At 57.9% G+C, this 20,363-nt stretch overlaps 1 protein-coding gene across 1 annotated transcript in view; it reads right to left on the minus strand.

Moving 5' to 3' along the window:
- The window catches only part of COL27A1 (collagen type XXVII alpha 1 chain), a 134,341-nt gene extending 114,945 nt beyond the window's left edge, over window positions 1-19,396 (minus strand). Inside the window, 3 exon segments of the mRNA XM_032307703.1 lie at window positions 7,528-9,248; window positions 12,450-12,520; window positions 18,878-19,396. Of these exon segments, the coding sequence (XP_032163594.1) occupies window positions 7,528-9,248; window positions 12,450-12,520; window positions 18,878-18,936 (1,851 nt within the window). The 5' untranslated portion in view covers window positions 18,937-19,396.
- Window positions 19,397-20,363: the final 967 nt, after the last annotated feature.

Raw genomic sequence — 20,363 nt, forward strand, 5'->3', positions numbered from 1 at the left:
TCTCTCTCTGCCTGCCTCTCTGCCTGCTTGTGATCTCTGTCGAACAAATAAATAAAAAGTGTTATTAAAAAAAAAAAAAGAAAACAGCAAGAGACCTCAGAGCTCAGCCAAGTTCTCTGCAGAGCCGGACAGGGAAGGGGTTTGCCCATGGTGTATTTGTGCACATGGAGAGGCCGTGCAGCATATAGGGTATAGACAAAGGCTTTTGCATCAGACAGGCCTGGGTTCCAACCCCGTGCTGCCACTTACCAGCTGGGTTTGGGCAAGTTCTTCAGCCAGCCTGTGCCTATAAAACGGGGGCAAGAATACCCTCTTCACAGGACGGTCACAAAGATGAAATGAGAGATAGTGAACATTTAACACAATGACTGGGGTCTAAACATCACTCAAACGTTCCATCTGTTCAGGAGTCACAGCCTGATCCAACTTTCATCACTGCTCCCAGAGAACCCGCAATAGCCCCCTCATTGGTCTCCCCATGTCCACCTCCTCTCCCCTCCTGCCCTCCTCACCACAGCCCTGTTCATCTTCCCAAAGTACTCTCCTGCTCAACGACATTCAATGGCTCCCTATTCCCCACAAGAGAAAGGCCTAACCCTGCAGCATGGAAGGGAGGCAGCCAAGCAGACTTCCTGAATGGAGGGCTGAACTTCGTTCAAATTCCAGTTTTGCCACTTAATCGCTGGAGACTTTTTGCAAGCCCTTCAGCCTGAGTATCCACTGCTCCCCATCCCCATGGGATCAGTGGCCACTGCCCCGTCTACCCTGAAGGCATCAGTGAGAATTAACTAAGTGCCTGATGTGAGGAACTGAACACGGAGCCTTCGAAGGAAGCCTGGCTTTCGAGGATGTGTGAGGCCTGGGGAATTCATTTGTTTCAAATAACCATCAACGAGATTCCAGGTTTCCTGCCCGGAGTTAAAATCAGTGTTGAAAACCCAGTACGGTTTGGCTGGTAATTAATCCAGATCTCACGCTGGGCAGCCTCGGTTAACAGTTCTGGCCTACGAACACCACGTGCTTGCTCGGCCATGAATAAAAATCAGAAGAGAGATCCAGACAGGCAGATATGGGCACCAAGGCCCCGGGGCACTGGAAAGGACCTGGGGTGGGGCTGGGGGGGGGTGTGGCTGCGTGGCCTCAGGCAAGTCCCAGATACCTCTGAGCCTCCAGGGACCTTTGACCAAATTGGCAGCGGTCTTCCTTCAATCCAGAGCCCAGGGGCTGGGTGGCTGTTTCTCCTCCCCTATCTTGTTCAGCAGGTTTCCCTGCTGGGATTCAGGCCAGGCTCCTCTCAGCTCCTCCCCAGGGAACGGCAGAGCCCCAGGAACCTGGGTTCACACTGGGCGCCCCCGCATGGGCTCTGGGCACGCTACTTCTGTCGAGCCTTCATTCTCCAAGTGTGAAATGAGGATATGAAGGCCCCTAGCTGACAGATAATCTATAAGAAGTGCTAATCCTGGGGCCTGGCACACAGTTAATGCCCCAAAAGTTAGCTGTCGTTTCTGTTAAGCAAGCTTCTGGAAGTTCCCCAACTCAGAATTTTAAACCACCCTCCTTGGCATCTGTTTTGCAGGAAGAGCAAAGATTTCCCTTTCCAGAAGGCCCTCGTTGGCCCTGATCTTCCAGGTGACCCAGAATTAAAGGCAAATGCAGGGGCTCAGGCTATGCTGTATCGTTACCCAGGATCGTCATCCAACCCTTTTAGGAGATGAGACCCCAAGAGCTCCTCAGAGCAGCAAAGCGATTTGCCCAAGTCCACACAGCTAACAGGCAGAACCTGGGTTCAATCTAGGACATCTGATTTGCTCTCCTCTCTTGGGCAGCTTCCATGCAGAGAATCTTGGCTAGGTATGTCCTGATGCGGTGTGCAGCCTTGGCTAAGACCCTTCCCCTCTGCAGGCATTTAGGGAATGAGCATCCCAGAACCTTCCCAACCCGGGCCCTTCTGCGTTGCTGGGTGGCAACGATTTCCTTTTCCAGTTATCTGGCAGGAGAGGAAAGGAGAACACCATGCCCAACTCACAGAGAGGAAGGCCAAGGCCCAGCGAGGCCGGGCTCATGCAGGGCTCCAGGGAGAGACAGTCTCCAGAAGGTAGAGCTCCCTCCGGGACCCTGGTGGGCCTGCGCTGTGGAGGCCTGGACATTCCCTCTTGGCATTTCTTCTGCCCCAGAAACAGGGGCATCCAAGCTGGGAATCTGACTTCACCCACAACATCTGCAGAGCAGACTCTGAGTGCCAGCTGAGACCCATGGCCCAGCCTGGTGATGTCAGTCCGCAGCCCGGCTCCGTGTCATGGTCGCCCAGCCCTCAGCTGCAGGCCTGGCCAGGCTCTCCTCTACCCACCCCGGGCGGGGCTACCCAGCAGCCCAGCTGCAGCCGCAGGCCCAAGCCTTCCCCATTCAGGACTTACTTTGTCTGTGGGCAAGTGAGGGTGGGCACCCCCTGCCCACTCTCGCCTGATCCGAGACCCTGTCTGTTCTCCACGCAGTGGAAAAACGCTGCCATTTCTTTCCAGGGCCTGAAGCCTGAGCGGGTGACTCTGGGATGATTCACGAAGGCCGGGGTGGGATTTTCCACTCCACGCTGCAAACAACGGGGCCTCTGAGAGGGCCCAGAGCAGAGGGGGAGGGGCGCGGGGGCCATGGGCCTGCCTGGGGGAGGTGAAGGAGGCCTGGGCTCTGGAGCTCGCACAAACACAGCCATGGAAACAAACAAGCAGCGGCTCTGGGCTTTCCCGGGGGGTCCTGGCCTCCGACAGCAGGACCTAGGGGAACCCTGTCCCATGGAACAAGTCCACCCTTGTGTCCAGCTGCAAAAGCCCGCCTGCCAAGCCTTGCAGAAAGAAGTAAGTCCTGGCTGGCACGGCCCGTGGCAGCAAGCAGACTGGTTCCCCGGCCGAGGATCTGGGACACCTGAGTCCCGGCCTGCGTGTGCTGCTGACTGCTGGTGACCCTATGCTGGGACTCTTCAGTCTCTGGGCCTCTGCTCCGTGCCTGTGGCTTGATGGGGAGAGGCAGGGGCCCTCAAAGGGCCCTCCCACTTCCGACCATCTGAGCGCACCGTTATTCCCAAGAATAGCCCTCAGGGCTCTGAGATTTTTTTCCCCCAGTCTCTGTCCTAGGGAAGGGCCTCCTGGGCCAGGGCTTTTCCGTATGGCCTTACCCAGATTACTGCATCTCCCCGTGCCTCCAGGCCTCAGTTTGTCCAGCTGCAAAATGGGGATATAACATCCAGCTTCCAAGATAATGTATGCAGTTGCTGGTTTTTCTCCACTTGCTCCCCGGGTCTCTTGTGTGCCCTGGGAATCCAGCCTACAGGCTGCAGCCTCACGCCTTCCTGCTCTCTGCTTTTGGCTGGGTCTGGCCAACAGGAGGTCCCGACAAGAGACAGAAGAGTGGACAGAATGAGTGGGCGGGGACTTTCTCTACCCAGCGGAGGACTACAGACTACCATTCACACTTTAACTTTCGCTGGGTTCTGGTCACACATGCCCTCCTCTTGTACCTTCAGGTCTGACCTGTGTGCTTTGCCAGCTGCTGTCGGTTCTTTTGATGCCGCCCACACCTCTGCAAACAGCCCCTGCCTTGAACTCTCTCAATAACCTTGTTCCCCACCTGGAGCTGCAGGATACAGCAGGCAAACTGCTTAGCTCAGAGCCTGGCACATAGTAGGAGCTCAAAAAACACTGTGCTAAACACAAGGCAAAACAGCCCTCATTCTCCTGGGTTCTAGATGATAACTAGGATGAGCAGTGAATTTCTCAAGCTCTAGCCCCAGTTCCTAACCACCAACAGTAGGAAGGCCCTTCTGGATCCAGACAGTCCCAGTCCTCCTAAGGCAGCGATACCCTCATCTCAACCACCAGCACATCAGTAAACAGCCCCAACCAACCACCCGGACCAGGTTCTAGCGCTGGATGCTTTATGTCCCTCATCTCGATTGATCCATATGACTCTAGAAACGTAGGGAGTACCATATCCCTGTTTTGCAAAGGTAAAAACAGAGGCTCAGAGAGGTTAAGTGACTCGCGAAAGGTCACACAGCACCTGGCCCCAAGAAGGCACTCAAACCACATTTGCTGACAGAAGGAAAGGATGGCTGGATAAGGGAGTGGTTCCAACCCAGGTCATTCCAAATGTGAAGTCTGTGCGCCGTTCCCCTCCACATGGCCTCCTGACTCCACCAGCAACAGAGATCTGTGTAACCTCAAGGAGCCTATCCTGGGAGTCAAGACAACCTTTTTTTTTTTCCTGTAAAGATCACATTCCTTCATTCATTTCACAGATAGTCATGGAGCATCTGCTGCGGGCCAGGCCCTCATCTGGGTCTCCCTGAGGTGACGCTTGCAAAAAGTGCAAGCGAGGGCAAATGCCAGCAGCCTGATCATGAATAAATAAGGCCTTGACTCGCCTCCTCCCAGGCGTGGGGCTTCTGTGCAGCTTCTGTGCAGTCTCTGTGAACCGCAGCCTCCCCGCCCCTCCTCACCCGGGGCCCAGCTCAGCTTTTCCATGCTCCCCCCTGCCGCTGCTGGGGCTCCCACAGAGCTCCCTCGCTCCGTGGCTACAACCGCTGGCAGGCCCGGGGCCCAGAGCTGTCTCCGCCTCTGCCAGTCCGTCTCCTGCCCCTGGGGACCAGCGGGATCCCATCAGACCCAGCCGCAGCACCCATCTCTGGCTCCAAAATAAGAGCCACTTATTTCTGGGGAGGGAGCTCTTCCAAAGCTGTCAGAGAGGGGAGACAGCCCTAGGGAGAGGAAAGAAGTTCCCAAAGTCACCCAGCAGAAACATCTCCAAGGGGCCTTGGAGATCACCCAGCTCGCTTCCTCATAGGAGATGGGAGCTATTCTTAACTTACATTCTGCAGAAACCAAGGCTTAGCGCGGCTCAGGGCCACAGAGCTAGTAAGGGGTGGAGTCAGAATTGGAACCCAGGTCTGCAGGTCCGCAGACGGCGGACAATTAAGCCCCCGACCCAGAGCAACACAGTTTCTTCTCTGCTGGGATGATATCCTAAATGTATATGGGGGGTCGGAGGCATGTAACATGGGACAGAGGGAGCCCTTGTCACCACCACTCGGAGATGCCACTTCCATTATGGGAACTCTGGGCTCTGCCACAATAGAAATGACCAGTTTGCCACCAGCCACATGATGGGCTGGACAAGGCTTCTCAAAGTTTTTTGGGTTCCTGTTGGAATGAGGCTAGGTTCCGAGCTGAGGGAGGGTGGGACTAGGGGACAGGGTGGGGCATGAGGTAGGAGGCTACACAAGCAGATTGACATCATCCCTCTTGCCCTTGGCCTTCCAGGGTTGGAGGAACAGGGACAGCCAATAGCCTCTCTGGATGTCAGGAACCCAAAGTCTTATTCCAGTCTCTGCAAGGACATGCTAGGTGCCCTTGGCCGAGTCTTTTGTCCCTCTAGCCACTGTCCCCCGCCATGTAGAGCAGGGATCAGCATTCCCAGCCTGCTCTCCTGACCCAGGTCCTGTGAGGTCCTAAAGGAAGGTACCACTCATGTAACTCATAAATCTGGTAGGTCTAGAAACAGCAGATTCTTTAGACATTGAGATCTTCCTCTGAGGCCAAGGACAGGCCCTGACACATCCCTGAAGTCCCCAGCCTCCTGCCCTGAGTCTTAGAGTCTCAGAGTGGACCCTCAGCGGAGTGGGATGGAATGTGCCAGTCTTAGCATCTGGCCCTGGGGCATAAATTTCAACTCTGCTGTGTGCCCCTGGGTAAGTCATGGCCCTTTCTGGGCACAGTCTCTAGGCTCCTCACCTGCCCACTGAGGAAGGTTGAATGGAATGATCCCTAAGTATCTACGTACTGAACAGCAGATCTGGAGTGAGGCCTCACCCCTTCTGACCCACATTGCCAAACCACAAAGGGACAGTATATAGCCCAGGCACCCGACAGGCTCAAAGGCAGATTCTATACTCTCAAAACCACTCCTGCTCCAATTGTGCCGGCTTGGACATGGCTGTCCTCTCCCCACAACACACACAGCCTCCGGAGGCAGGGTTGACCTCCTCCACTGGATGGGGTGGAAACCGAGGCTCACACCCTCTCTCAGCGGGGAGGGACCATTCACCCCATTTTGGCCTCGCAGCCAATGAGCCCAGCACCCACACAGCTTGAGAAGCTGAGTTGTCAGGGCTCGGAGGCACCTGGCGCCTGAGTCAGGCTGGGCCGCCCGGAGGGGTGAGAAGGGGTCCTTCCTTCTCTTCTCGGCTCCCAACCTCCTGCCCTGACAATTTTGGAGCACAGGACTTGAACAGAGCATTGACATAATTGCAAAGCAATGCATACAATTTCCATAAGTTCTACAATATGGTTATAATAAAAACGGGCTCTCAGTCCCCTTGGAGACAGGCTGAATAAATATTATTCCTAATGATTATTAAAACTCATTAAGTGTGTTTGTAAGGCCTGGGAATTCCCAGCATCTGCCACCGTCTCCACGTTGTAGGGAGCCTAACCTCAAACACAGAGCCTGGTGGGAAACCCAGCCTCAGGGAGGAGAAAACCACACAGTGGTCATCTCCAAGGCAGGAGAACAGAGCAGAGGCCTGAGCTTTCTGGAAACTCCATCCCCTACACTCCCCACCCCAGAGGAATTGGCCTCCAGCTGCAGAAAGGTCGTTGCCCCTGGAGACAGTCCCAGGCATGCTAGAGGCACCGGGCCTGAGAACATCTCCTGCACGTGGAATGTTCTTTCTCCTTTCCTTGACTGTTCAGGCCCACCCTGACCGTCCAACAGGGGCCTTGATGTGTGACTCCCCGACAGGGGCCACACATCAAACAGTTAGAGGAGCGGGGACAGGGGAGAGGACGGGGTTGGAAGCCCCCGATCGGGAGATGTGGGGACACGTGGGGGCGGGCCCATCCCGTCTAAAGGGGAGGCTCTGACCGGGCAGCCGGCCACGGGCTACTGCATCTGTCCCCCTTCCAACAGAAGCTGGTCACCGGGTCTTTTATAAGAAATCTCTCACATTTTTAAAATGTTAGTAACTTATTAAATATTTTTAAACAATGCTGCATGTGCCAAACAAAACACGTTCAGGACTACCCGTGTGTGACCTTTGTCCGGAGCTCCCAGGCTAGTTGGTGGGCTGGAGGGGCTCTCCTCCAGCAGTCAGGAGAGCTGGACTCTGGAAACCATGGGACCTGGGGGCCAGTCAGCTAGTGGTTTTCCTCGAGCCACTTGACCTTCACAGTTGGGTTAGCAGAGAACGACCTCGAGCCTGGGCCCGCCCAAGCCCAGGGGTGCTCTGCTCCCGGCACTGGCCACCAAACCCAGAGCTGCCCCGGTGGACCGTGGGTCACAGCAGAGCAGACAATCAAGAGCACATCACAGGGAGAGGAACAGGGGACCTGCGAGCCAGCCGAGGCCCTGCCCACAGCCACCTCCCTGCTCTGAGTTGCTTCTCTGGCTCTGCCCTAATGCCAGCAGTCGCCCCCTGTCCCGACTGCCCCTGCCACCCCCTTGAGCTCCAAGCAACATGCACCCCTCACCCCGTCTTACCGGCAAACCACAGTCTCCCTTGGGCCCTGGAGGTCCCATCAGCAACGGGAAAGGCGTGGGTCCCGCCAGGTGGAAGAATGAATAGCTGTGACTCGTGGGCCAGGGACTGGAGGACAGGAATCGCACAGGGGCCAACGCTGGGGCCGGGGTGGTCGGCCAGCGGGGCCGGGACAGTCTGGAGCTGGGCCTGGTTGTCAGATCATTCGATGGGACATCCCTGGCTGCCTTCCCAGGTCTGAGGGGGACGGGCTTCCGGGGGCTGCTCTTGGGTCTGGCTTTCTTTGTGACTTCTGATCCAGAGGGTTTCTTGCTTCTGGTGGGGGAGCCAGGAGCAAGGGTGGGAGGCATCGCTGTGGCTGGCGGAGGGATCCTGGGAGAGCCAGGATGGAGGACAGGGGGCAGGGGCGCAACAGTGGGTTGGGGAGGTCTGTGGGTGCCAGTGCGGGCAGGGGCCGGCTCACTGGTACGGCGGCTCGGCTTGGCCTCGGTCTGGCTCACTGGGAGAAAACGTTTTTTGGAGGAGCCAGTGGCCAGAAGTAGGGGCCGAGTGCTGGGTAGCGGAGGTCTGGGCGTCACAGGGGTCCTCTGGATCGGCTTCACTGAGGGGCGGGAGGCAGGAAGTGGGTGGGGAGTGGGGGGCACTGGCTTCTTGGTGGGTGGGGCTGCTTTTGTGAAGGAAGGCTGAGTGGCCTTCTGGGGTCGGCGGGGGCTTTGGACAGGGCCCACTGAAGGAGAAGGGACCGAGAGTCTGGCTGGATGGCTTTTGGGGGTCTTGGTGGCTGCGCTCTTCCATAATGGCTGGACAGTTGTGGTGGAACTAGCTGGAGAGGCCGGGGACACCGCAGGGAGCGCTCCACCGGCTGGCAGCTTGGCGGGAGGCTGCGGGATCCGGGCTGGGCCCCCTGCGGCCGCACGCCGGCGAGGCTCTGTGGTGCTAGTCCTCAGGGGCTTGGGGGGTGTGACGGGCACCGGAGTCCCCCTGGGATTCCTGCTTGCAGGCCGTGACCCCAGGGCTGGCGCAGCAGTGGTCAGGTTCTCCAGGCCTTGCAGGGGAAGGTCGGTCTGGAAGGGGAAGGTCGTGCCCGAGTCTCGGGGAAGGAGGGGACCCAGCTGGGGCCGGTACGTGTCGGCCTGTGCGCACTGCCTCCTCAGGTGGGTACAGTAATTGTGAGCGACCTGCGTCACAGGGTAGATACTGAACTGGCACAGGGCGCCTTCAAACTGGACCGCATGTGAGTTCATCTTCCCAAAGAGGAAGGAGCCCTCGGGGTCGAGGGCTGGGTCTTTGTGGAAAGGCAGCGGGACAGGCACCCGGCGCTGCCCGCACGCCGTCACCAGGGTGACAGTGCGGCCCCGGAGCTCCAGGGCGAGGTGATGCCAGCGCCCGTCGTGCACGTCGAGGTCAAAGGCCACGGAGCGCCGGGGCCCCAGGTGGACGACCGTCTTGCCGGGGAGGAACTGCAGGCCCAGCTGCAGCTTGTGCTTCCGGCTACGGACGGCGAAAAGGAAGGCATGGTTCACCCGGTGGGAGCAGAGGCTCAGCACCAGCGCCAGCTCTGTGCCCAGGGCGGCGGGAAGGACGGCGGCCGTGGGGGCCTGGAGCCGGCTCCGCTGCGTAAAGATGAAGCCCGATGGGAACGGAATGACCCCCGGGGGCGGGGGGCTCCGGCCACCCCCTGCTTTCGTCCAGCTGAGGCCCAGCCGCTGGAGGACGTCCACATCTGCAGAGGGAGCACAGAGGGGGAGAGGGTGCGGTCAGGGCCTGCTCCCGCCCCAGGCCCCTCCAGGCGCGCAGACGGAGAGGCCGATTCACCCGCTGCTACCCCACGCTTGGGGCTGGGAGCGTGGAATCGGAACTAGTCCCCTGTCTGGCTGAATGGCCCTGCCTATACTTGTTTACAACACAGACCCTGAGCTAGATGTGTGACTTGAGTGCCTCGGTTTCCTCATCTGTTGAATGGGATCACATTAGCACCAGACTGAGAAAGCTGCCACGAAGAGCAAACGAGCCGGCACGCTTGAAAACAAGCGCCTGGCACCCAGTAAGCACCTGCCAAGGACAGCTGCTCGCACCAGAAATAATGACCGTCACCAGAGGCTAGCCGTGAGTATTCAGGCTCTTCCCCGTGTCCATCTCAGAAGCCGCCTCCTCCAGGAAGCCGTCCCATGAGTGAGGGAGCAGGGTCACAGGAGCTCGGTAAGGATGTCCAGCAGGCCTGACTGGTTTGACCGCCTTTAAGAAGGTCCCCAGCCCCCTCTGCACCCCCTTGATCTCTCTGTGGCCAGAGCAGACTGAGGGAGCTGCCTTCTGCGCAGAAGGAAGAGGACACATCCGATGACTCCCCGCCTCCCTGCGCAGCCTTGGACAGAGCAGAGGAAGCCGATCGAGGCATCCTTGTAACCTCTGTCCTCTGGCGAGGCGTCTGGACGTCGACTGCGGCCTGGCCAGGTCACATCCGCCCAGTAATTACAACGGTGGGGCTCGCCAAAGGAGGGCTTCCAGCGTGTTTATGGAAAGGCTTCCTGACCTTGCCTCTCGCAGGGTCATTCGACCTCCTTCAGTCGGCCGAGCTGCCAGTGTCTGCAGAAGGCAGCTCCCGAACTCTGACTCGGAAAGGAGAGGCCGCCTCCGGAATGGGGGCCTGGCTCGGGTCCTTGGCTTCCTCCCACCAAACCCCTGAATTCAGCAACCTAGGCCCTGAGCATGGTACGTGGGGTCCACGTGGGGCTGGATACAGCACTTAGCACTTAGCCCTCGGCCGGCAGCTGTGAGATGGACAGACGGGTGGATGGACAGCTAGATGGGCCAGGAGAAGATGAGTGCCGCATGTATGTAGCAGGCTCTGGAGTCAGAAGGCCGGACTTCAGAGCCAGACAGAGCCACCCGGGAGTCTGGACTCTGAGCCTCCGTTCCCTCCGCTGTAAAACGAGGCGGCAGAGAACGCCTCCATCAGAGGGTTGTTGGCTGTCCTCATCCAGATACCTCTGGACGAGTCTCTTCCTGACCCCTGAGCCTCAGTTTCCCTGCCCAGAAGGCAAGGGCAGCCAGACGTGAAAGCAGCCACCCAGCGCTCACGATGTCCGAGAACACCACAGTCCCAGGCTGCTCTTTGGGGCTGGCCTGGCTTGAAGACCTGTCTTCCTCCCTAAGGATCTGTGGACCTTCGTTTCCCTTCAAATTCTCCTTCCTCCCACCTCCGTCTGTCCTGAGCTCCTGAGCTCAAATAAACCACTGCTCCAAGATTCTCTTGGTCGCGGTGGATTCCCCACGTCTCCATCGCGGAAACCTTCCTATGAGCACAAACTACTACTCCCTGCAAACGACTTCCAGGGGAGGAGGCATTTGCTGGGGAAGAGGTTGAGGGCAGGAAGCCACCTCTCCCTCCCCTCATCCCACCTGAGCAGCCCCCCCCGAGCTCCCCCCACCCCCATCCCCCTCCAGCCTGCACTGCATGCCCTCACACACTGCAGCTGTCAGCTGCTTCTACCTGCCTGGCCAGGTGCCGCTGGTGAGCTCCCCCAACTGTCCTCTGCAGGTGGCTTTCAAAGCTGACCCCAGCCAGTCTCCAGGCCTCCCCCAGAGACGGTGTGCAGGGCAGGGGCAAAGCCCCACACTCTGCCACCCGGAGCTGGCAGAGGCCTCTGACCACCGTGGGCACCACGGGGGATGGAGAAGGACCGTTCTTGCCCAAGGGGTCAGGGAAATGCTAGAATTAACAACAATAAACACTAGTATTTACGGACCACTTCCTATGTGCCAAGTGCTTTATGTGTTCTATCTCACCCAATTCTCTCAATCATTTCTAAAGAAGATACTGTTTAGCATCCCCCCTTTACAGAGGAGGGTCAGAAAAGTTCGCTACAGGAACGAGCCCAAGGTCACACAGCCTATAACAAAAGGCACAGCCGGGACTTGAACCCAGGCCACCTGGCTCCAGGGTCTCTGTTCTTAGCACAATGCTATCCCGAGCTGGAGTCCCTCAGACTCGTTGAAGAGTGGGGTGGAGACCCATCCAGAATCCAGGGGCCAGGAGCTGGGGGCCAGGGGAATGAATGCAGCCCGACGCCAAGCAGAAGGACCCTGCCAGCTGGCCGCGGCGAGATCCCTTTATTACATAAACCTGGCTCCGCGGAGCTCCGGCCTCTCCCCAACACCACCCCCCCCCCCGCCCCCCATTGCCTGACTCAGGACTCTGGACAGCTGTTCACCTACTTTGTGAGGGAAACAGCAAGCTCGGAAAATATGACATTTGCACAAAATGTTGCCGGGCAGCCGGAGTCTCTTCCGGGCACGGCCCTCCCCTCCTGGGGACCCAATCCCTGCTGGCGGCCAGGTCAGGCCACAGGGGCTCTGGGAGTGCCCCGCTGCCTGCCCCCGGCACACGGGCGAGCATGGAGGAGGGGAAGAGCCGCTATTCTAGGAGGCCTTGTGGCTGCTTGACAAACAGATGTGGGAGAGGTTTCAGTTTCCCTGGGCAGCTGTGCAGCCAGCCCACCGCCGCTCTGGCCCCCTGGCTGGGTCCTCGGGGATGGCAGAGGGGAGAACAGGATCTCACGGCAAGGGGAGGGAGTGGTGGCCTTCATGCCTCCTCTCAACAGATCTTAGTATAACCCTTGGACAAATTAGGACGACTGAGGCTTACCGAACCATGATTTCTTCCAATTCTGCCCCCGCCCCCCGTAGGAAAGGGTCACTCTCCCACATTTCTGCACTGAGTCCTTGCTGTCCCTTACAAAACTGCAAATGTCACTCTTCCCAGCCTGGAGAGAATTTGCCAATGATGGGCTCCATTTTAACTGACAGGAAAACTGAGGCACTGAGTTCCACATGGGGCCATGGCTGTCTCCAAGCCCTGAGTTCTCAGGTCTCTTCTGCCCTCCCTTGTCCCCCCATCCCCCGCACGAAGAGAAGAGGGAATTACCTTCAGGAGGTCCTTGGGTGGAGGCCAGGTGACAGGCAAATGAGACTAAGATCCAGGTGAAGAGAAACCCCCTAGAGACGGGAAGACACAAGCAGAGCCGGCATCAGCTTCCACTCTGGGGCCCAGATCTGGCTGGGGAGCTGGGAGAGAATCACCCACCCCCAGATACCCCACCCCGGCCAGGCTTGCCCATTGGAGGTGGGGGAGGCCAGGCACAGGCTCTATGACCCCACAGGGTAGCCTATGCTCCCAGGATTTCCAGGCGTAACCTCCAGGGGCAGGACCTGCTCACGCGGCACAAGTCTCAAGTAAAATGTTGTTTTTCACAGATCGGGAAACCAAGGTCGTAAGGTAGGGAGCAGTGGGCGGGAAGCCTTGTCGTGGGCGTCAGAAGACCCGGGATCCAGCTTCAAAAATCTGTTGCTGACTCACTGAGCCACAAGGGCCAGCCCCTCCCCGTCTCTGGGCCTCAGTTTCCCCATCTGTACTATGGCCTCTGGATTCTAAGGCCCAATGGGCAGCAGAGCCAGGACTGAAAGGTCAGTGGGAAAACCAGACCCGTCTGCTTGGATGACGGACATCCTCAAAGGACAAAAGCAATGGGAAATCCCTCTGTAGGCACAAGGGGGGAGGGAGAGAAGACCCCTTAAGCAGGGCTAGAGCACGCTAAGGAAGCTGCCCACCTGGCCTCAGGCTGACAGGGAAAGGCAGGGGAGAGTAAACAAGAGGACACGGAGGGAGGTCATGCAGACCCAGGTGCAAACGTGACCCCATTGCTTACCAGCTGTGTGACCCTGGGTGAGTCACTCAGCCTCCCTGAGCCTGCCTCAAGCTCTGCGGCGTGGCCGACACTCCCTATCTCACCCGCCAGGCGTGAGGATTAAATGAGCTCATGCATGTCAAGGGCTTGGCCTGGTGCCAGCCACAGAAGTGCGCCTTCAGCATCACTGCTACCGCCGGACTCTGGGGCCCGGAAGGGTTAATGCTCTGCTCAGTGGTTCCTGCCAAGATGGGCAGAGGCAGTGATCCGATTTCACCTTCCTGTGGGAGCAGCCACCGGCGACACCCGAAGCCACCCGGGGCATCTGATCCCCGAGCGGGCAGAGGGGAGGGCGGCACGTGGCCAAAGCCGGCCAGCCAGGATGCAGGCAGAGAGAGCCTCGACTGGCGGGCGGCACGGGCTAAGGCTGAGACACACAGGCCCGGGAGCCATTTCCAAGAGGAAAGCTAGAATGGTGCACTTCTGGGGAATCGTGTAATCCAGGAAACCCATCCGCCGGAATTGATGTCTGGCACCACCTGTTCTTCCCAGCTCCCTAGGCGCCCCAGAAAACCGGTTCACACTCTCTGATTTAATGGCAATCACTCCCATTTAATTGCAGTCATAATCAATAGTGATCCCGATAAGCACTGTAGAAGACACTGGTGGTTACCTACACTTAGTCATCCCCCTGCCCTTCTTGTTCAGGCAGGCAGGGACTTTGGAGGATACTGGATGAATCTGGGTAAGTCTAAGCCAATCTTGCGAACTTCATTTGCCATGCCAGTGACCGCTGTGGTCACATGCATGCATGACCCAAACATGGTCAGTAAGAGGTGAGGGATGGCTCTTAAAGCCTCCTGGGAAAGTATTTCCAGGGGATAGAGAGAAGGTCTCCTTCTAGCCTTCGCCTGTTCTTGAGCAGGGATGCGTGACTGCTGCAGCCATTTTGTGCACATGAGGCTAACAGGCTCCATGAGCACGTGAGGATGACAGAATGGAAAAACAGTGAATGTCTGATGACACTTGAGATGCTGAATTAGCCAACCCGTCACTGTTTTTCCTTTAGATCTCTTGATATGGGAGTTGCGTAAGCCATGTCCAATCGGGTCAATTGCAGCACAAGGCAAACTGAATGAAATAGCATTCAGATTCAGATGCTGATGGTGGTCCTTTGAAAGCCTTCCCCAGTGCCTGGGCCCTTGCCTGTGCTGCTCCCAAGTGTTCCTGAAAGTGTTCTTTTGTCTGGTCAGTTCCCACACACGCCTTAGACCCCAGCTTGGGCGTCACCCCCCACTGCGCGTACCTCATTGCAGCAGGTGTCCGGCGTGAGCCCATTGCCTATTTTCCTATTTCCCTTTCTAGGACAAGTCCCTGAAGGGTAGGAACCACCTCTGTCTCGTTCATGCATATTCCCAGCACCTGGCAAGCATATCATAAATGCTCCGTAGATCTTTGTGGAAGAAATAATTGGTTCCTGGTATTACAGGACTCTGGACTTTAAAAGCATCTCCCCAGAGGCCCTCTTTCTACCTCTGACTTGTTTCCAGGATTATTCCCAAATAATCCTCAGCTCCCCCTCAGCCTCTCCAATCTGCTGCCACTGCTGTGAAAAGGCCCTTTTTCAAGGGGCCTGTCCTCCCTGCCACGGCGGGCCTCGCCTCCAGCTCGCCGCTAGCAATGACCAGCGTCTCGCTACCCCAGCGTTGCTTGGCAGGAAGAGCAGAGACTGACCCTTCTGCCACGGCCTGCCCCCCTGAAGTCCACGGCAGACTCATCGGCCCTGAGAAGAAACAACAGGAGGCTTCGTTTGCTGTGACAAAAACCGAGGCTTAAGGAGACCAGGTTCCTCGTCAAGGTCACCCTGCGAAGGCTCTGAGGTCATAATTCTTCAGTACTATTTCCCACGTGTACCAGGTAGACACTTCAGAAAACTGGAGCCCCATCCACTGGGGAAGAACTGCATCTCAGTCCCGACGGTTCCCAAAGCACAACTAAACAACTAATTGCCTATCAAAGGGTCTGAGAAGTCCTGCAATGAAGACATGAACAGGGCTTTCTGTCCATCAGCAGTCCCCAGACTTAGAGGACCTGGGAATTCCTTTTTCCAGAGAATGCCTGCTCTGAAGGCACTGCCCCTCACTTTCCAGGGTCCCAACAACCTCATCTCTGTCCCATTTCATTCCATCTCTCTTCTCAGCCCCTTCCAGGCACAAGCCCTCACTCCTTGAGTGTCTCACCGTATGACGTCACATCCACCCGGCTTAGGATGCTTCCCAAGCTGATAAAGAGAGGCTTTGGTGGAGAAGAGAAGGCATAAAAACCATACATGTCCTTAGTTGATTTTTCTGGCTGCTGTTATGCCAACGTGCCCCCTCTGGAGCGAATAAGGATACACTTGGGGGAAATATTTTTAATCCCTAAGGTCAGGAGAAAGAAGACTCACAGGACAGACAGGATCAGAATCTTTGCTTCAATTAAGCTTCCCAACACCATGGTTTCCAACTCAAGCATTTCAGCCCTGAAGGCCTGTGATCAATGAATTTGCCTCTCCACTTGTTCACCTTGACAAATGCTACTGACCTCTTGGACCTGAATGCTGTGTGCACTTCACCCGTATCCTGCCAAAGTGAAGGGTGGGTATAGACAGCAGGAGAGGTCCCCTGAGATGATCTAGAGGCCAGATTCTAGTCCCATCCCCTCGTTGTGGAGATAGGGAACTGAGGCCCAGAGAGGAGAAGTGATTTGCCTAAAGCCACACAGCACGTCAGTGACCCACATGATCTGCTCTTCTACTTAGCAAACAGTCCTTTCCACCTGACTTGTCTCTCATGGAGAAGAAACTGGACACTTACAGGGACTTCCTCTTTGCCAGAGAGCGGAGTCCAGCCTTTACCAACAGGAACAGAGGCACAGCCTAGGGAGCCAACAAGCCATCTAAGTGAGCTCCAGGCCTGGAAAGTTGGCTCCCGGAGGGAGGCCCTGCTGAATCGTTTGCTCCCGTTCCAATGCTGTTTAGGCTACTGCTAATAATGTTTAGTGCCTGCGTTGGCTCAAGCTTTGTTCTTCCCGACTTCTGTTTTCACCACTGACTCGTGGGCCTTGGCTCGGTGAACCCAGGGCTCCAGAATGTCGGGAAGACCAGAGCCCGGGAGACCAGAGTGGGCAGGAGGCAGCTGCGATGGCAGTACCTACACATTAGGAAACCTGACCTTGGAGACACAGCCTGGCCACACAGCCCTCCAGGAAGGGAACACAGGTGTCCCTACCCCTGCAAAGGGCCCTCTGCCAGCACACCAAATTTGGCTACTCCAGGACACTAGGCTGCCAGACTACACCTGGTATGCTTGGTTTTTCCCCCCAACCTTCCTACAGTCCTCGTAAGAGAGGACTGTAAGAGATTGTAAGAGACCCATACCAACTTGAACATCCTGCAAGAGCTCAGAGCTGAGACCCAGGGCATGAAAAAACACACAAGGAAAGCAGCCCTGTGGACTCCAGGCTTGGCTGTGCGCTCACAGGACAAGCTGTGTGGGCCACTGGCCTGAAGACCCCAAACAGCAAAGGGGGACAGACCTGTCCCACCTGCCTCTGGACCAGCCAGGCCACCATATGCCCGGACAGCCGCACCCAGGCTCCTCTCGTCACACCTGATACCTCTTCCGTGAGAACAAAGACAGGTCATCTGTCTGGACAGGATGCAGCCCAGAACTTTCCAGTTGACTCACACGTCCACTCAAGACGAAGTGAATAATAATACAAATAACAGCGGCCATTTATTGACCATTTACTACATGCCACGCACTGTTCTAAGCCCTTGATGAACATGGTCCTCTGTTAATCCTCACTAAACCTTGCGAGCCGAGAATTTAGCTGCCTGTTTTGTGGATCAGAAAGAGGGGAAGCCCAGAGGCGAGGGGGCCTGTCCAAGCTCCCACACTGTCTGATCGCAGGGCTCCCCCTGCTCTACAACCTGCCGCCCACCAGGCCAGGCTGTGGGATACCAAGAGGGTCCCCCAGACACAGAATGGGGAACAGAGAACGTGCTGTCAAAGTAAGAGGCAGAATGTGCTCAGACAGAGATAGGGAGTGGGTGACATGGGAAGGGCAGCCCCACCCCCGGCCAGTGCACCCCACCAGGGGAGCTGATGGCCATTGAGATGAGACCCGAGGGGCAGCAGGACACGTGAAAGCACCAGGAAGGGGAGTGTTCCAAGTACAGAGAGGAAAGAGAAGGAGAAAAGAGGCCAGAGATGTGCTCTGTAGTGTCAAGGAGCCTGGTCTGGGCAAGGTAAAGGAGAGCAAGCCTGGAAGTCTCGCCAGGACCAGAGGGCACAGGATCTGGGGCACTGCTGTGCTGAGGGAGGCAGCGAGACCAGGCGAGGCAGAGGCTGGGCCTCAAAGCAGCGTGACTGCCCGTTTGCCCAAAGCTCGGGCCCCACTATGGGGTGCTCGCCTGGCACCACTTTTCTACCCAGCCGCTGGCATCTATCTTGGCACAGGGTCTTCTGGAGAAAATGAGTCAGCAGTGCGCTTACTTGTGCGGTGTGTGTGTGTGTGTGTGTGTGTGTGATGTGTGTGTGTGTGTGTGTTGTGGTGGGGGGCGGGGGAATCTCAGCCAGCCAGTTTTTTCCAAGACATGGGAAAGAAATGGGGGGGGGGCATCATCCCCCTGATTCCAACTCCAAGGGGCAGGGCATGTGGGACAGGGTGGAGCTACAACCCTGACCAGCCTCTTGGGAATGTCCTCTGGTTCTGGAAGGGTGGAAAGAGAGCAAGTCCTGTGAGCCACAGTGCATAGGGCCCGGAGGGCTGCTCCCATCCTCACTCACTCCCACACACACCCACACTCAGTGACTCGCTCTCACACACACTCACTCTTTACAACTACTCCATCAGCCCCTGGATCCCAGCTCTGCCACGGTCCCTCCTTGGAGATTCCCTGTCCCTCCCTGGCCCCCAGTCTCTGCTTCTGTGCAATGACAAGGGCCCTTTCTGTTCTGACATGCTGGATCTCCCTTTTTCTCTCTCACACCCCAAAAATGACAGGGACTGAGACACCCCCTTCCCCAGCCCCCAGGGAAGGAGGGAACACTGAGAGGAACAGACCCAAACAGACTGACACACATGCGGAGACTTCCAGAAGCAGGGGACGTGCAAAGACACACAGACGCCAGACAGCAGCAGAAGCCGAGACCCGGGGACCTAGACGCCTGTGGATAGTTTCACAAGAACTGACTAACTTACAGGCTCAGGACTTGTAGACACCGACACCGGAACACACTGAACAGCCAGAAACGGGGACCCTTCTTCCCCCAAGCGTCCCCGAAGCCCCCCTCCGTCCCCAACCCGCCGCCCCAGGCGCCACCACCCACCCCCAATGCCGACCCCAGGGCTGGCTCCGCACCGACCCTCCCCAGCAGGGCCCCCGGCCCAACGCGAACGCGGAGCCGGGCCAGCGGGGCAGGGCACACGGCGCTCGTCAAGCCTCGCCAGGCCGGGGGGCGCAGCCCGCGTTAACCCTTGGCGGCCCGCCTCAGAGGGGCGCAGGAAGGGGCAGGAAGCCGACGTTCCGGGGAAGCGTCCGGCGCGGCGGGGAACCCCCAGCCCTCCCCCGGGCTGGAGCAGCAGGAAGCTGGGGAGGGGGCGTCCCCGAGCGTGTACTCACCCCCCGCGCGCAGCCGCCGCCGCTGTGCCTCTGGCCCCCCGCGCCGATCCCGCTCCCATGGCGGGCCCCTACTTCATGCTCCCGAGCCCGGGGGGCAAGTGTGGGCGCGCCCCATGGGGCCGCCAGCCCCCCGCCCCGCCGCGCCAGGCCGGCTCAGAGCGCGCGGCCCCCGCGCCCCCAGCGCAGCCTCGCGCCCAGGGGCGCCGGAGCAGGCAGGCAGCGCGGCCGGGGCCCCGCGGGCGCCCGCGCCAGGCCCATGGTCCCAGGAGTCCCGGCGCCGCGCTCGCCCCTGCCTCGCTCTTTTTCTGCTTCCACCGAAAAGGAAGAAGAAGCAGGCAAAAAAAGAGAGATGATCAAACTTTTGGAGGCGGGCTGCTGTCGGTCCCCGGAGGCAAAGCGAGGCCGGGCGAGGGCGCGCGGAGGGCGGTGGAAGCTGCCTCCCCGCCGGCCTGGGGGAGGAGAGGAAAAGGAAGGATTTGGGGGAAATGAAGGCGATTTAAAGTCTCGGCCCGCGGTGGCTCTCCACCTTCTCTCCTCCCCGCGCCGAGCCGCCCTCTGCTGCCCCATGCTGCCCCCTGCCGGCCGCAGCCGGTCACACAGTCTCGGCTGGCTCACCTCAGCCCTTCAGAGACACCCCCACCTACGCCCCCCCCCCAAGTAAAAATAGAGAAACTGAGATTCACAAATAGGAAAGAGACCGCCAAGGCTGCACAGCAGGGCGACCACAATTCAGAGATTTGGGACTTCTGGCTTGTGAGACTGGAGGGCTGGGGGAGGTCCCCGAGCTTGGGGGGGCCGAGATAGAAGGAGAAAGGGGACAAATATTACTGCTGAAAGGAACCCAGTGTTCCGAGGAGAGATCTCGACCAGTACTCAGTATCTAGACTCCCACAACAGCAACAACCCAGTGTCCTGCCACACATACACACTCCTCTTCCAGATTCAGAACACCCTGGAGAACAGACCTTCCCAGCACATACATAGTGGGTGAGGTGGTTAAACGCTGGTCACCCTCTTCCCTTCCCTGTCTAGTCGGTAAGAAATGGGAGCTAAACACCCCCCCCACACACACACACACAGACATACACCCTCAGAATGCGACCAAAGACTCCCTTAGATCCCCGCTGGAGCGCACGACGGCACACACCTTGACACAGCTGCAAGCGCCCAGCAAATTCGCACGGCCACAACCCCAGTCTGAGCCCGGTATTAGAAGTCCCCTCCACCTCCGCCTCCATGGTTTGTTCACCGGTGCAAACTCCCACACACATCCACGCTTACCACAAACTCAGACACACACTCACAATCATCCACATACAAGTTTGGCCACGCACTCCTCCAGGGCTCACACAAACACACCCTGGGGTGTCTGGACTCGAACGCAACCCGGACTCCCTACAAGCAGACGCAGGTACACTAGTACTTACACGCACACAAATGCACACTAGCGTATCCGTATCCCCCCAACACACACGCCCGCACACAC

The sequence above is a fragment of the Mustela erminea genome, chromosome 12 (genome assembly GCF_009829155.1).
Source record: "Mustela erminea isolate mMusErm1 chromosome 12, mMusErm1.Pri, whole genome shotgun sequence".
Taxonomy (NCBI): Eukaryota; Metazoa; Chordata; class Mammalia; order Carnivora; family Mustelidae; genus Mustela; species Mustela erminea.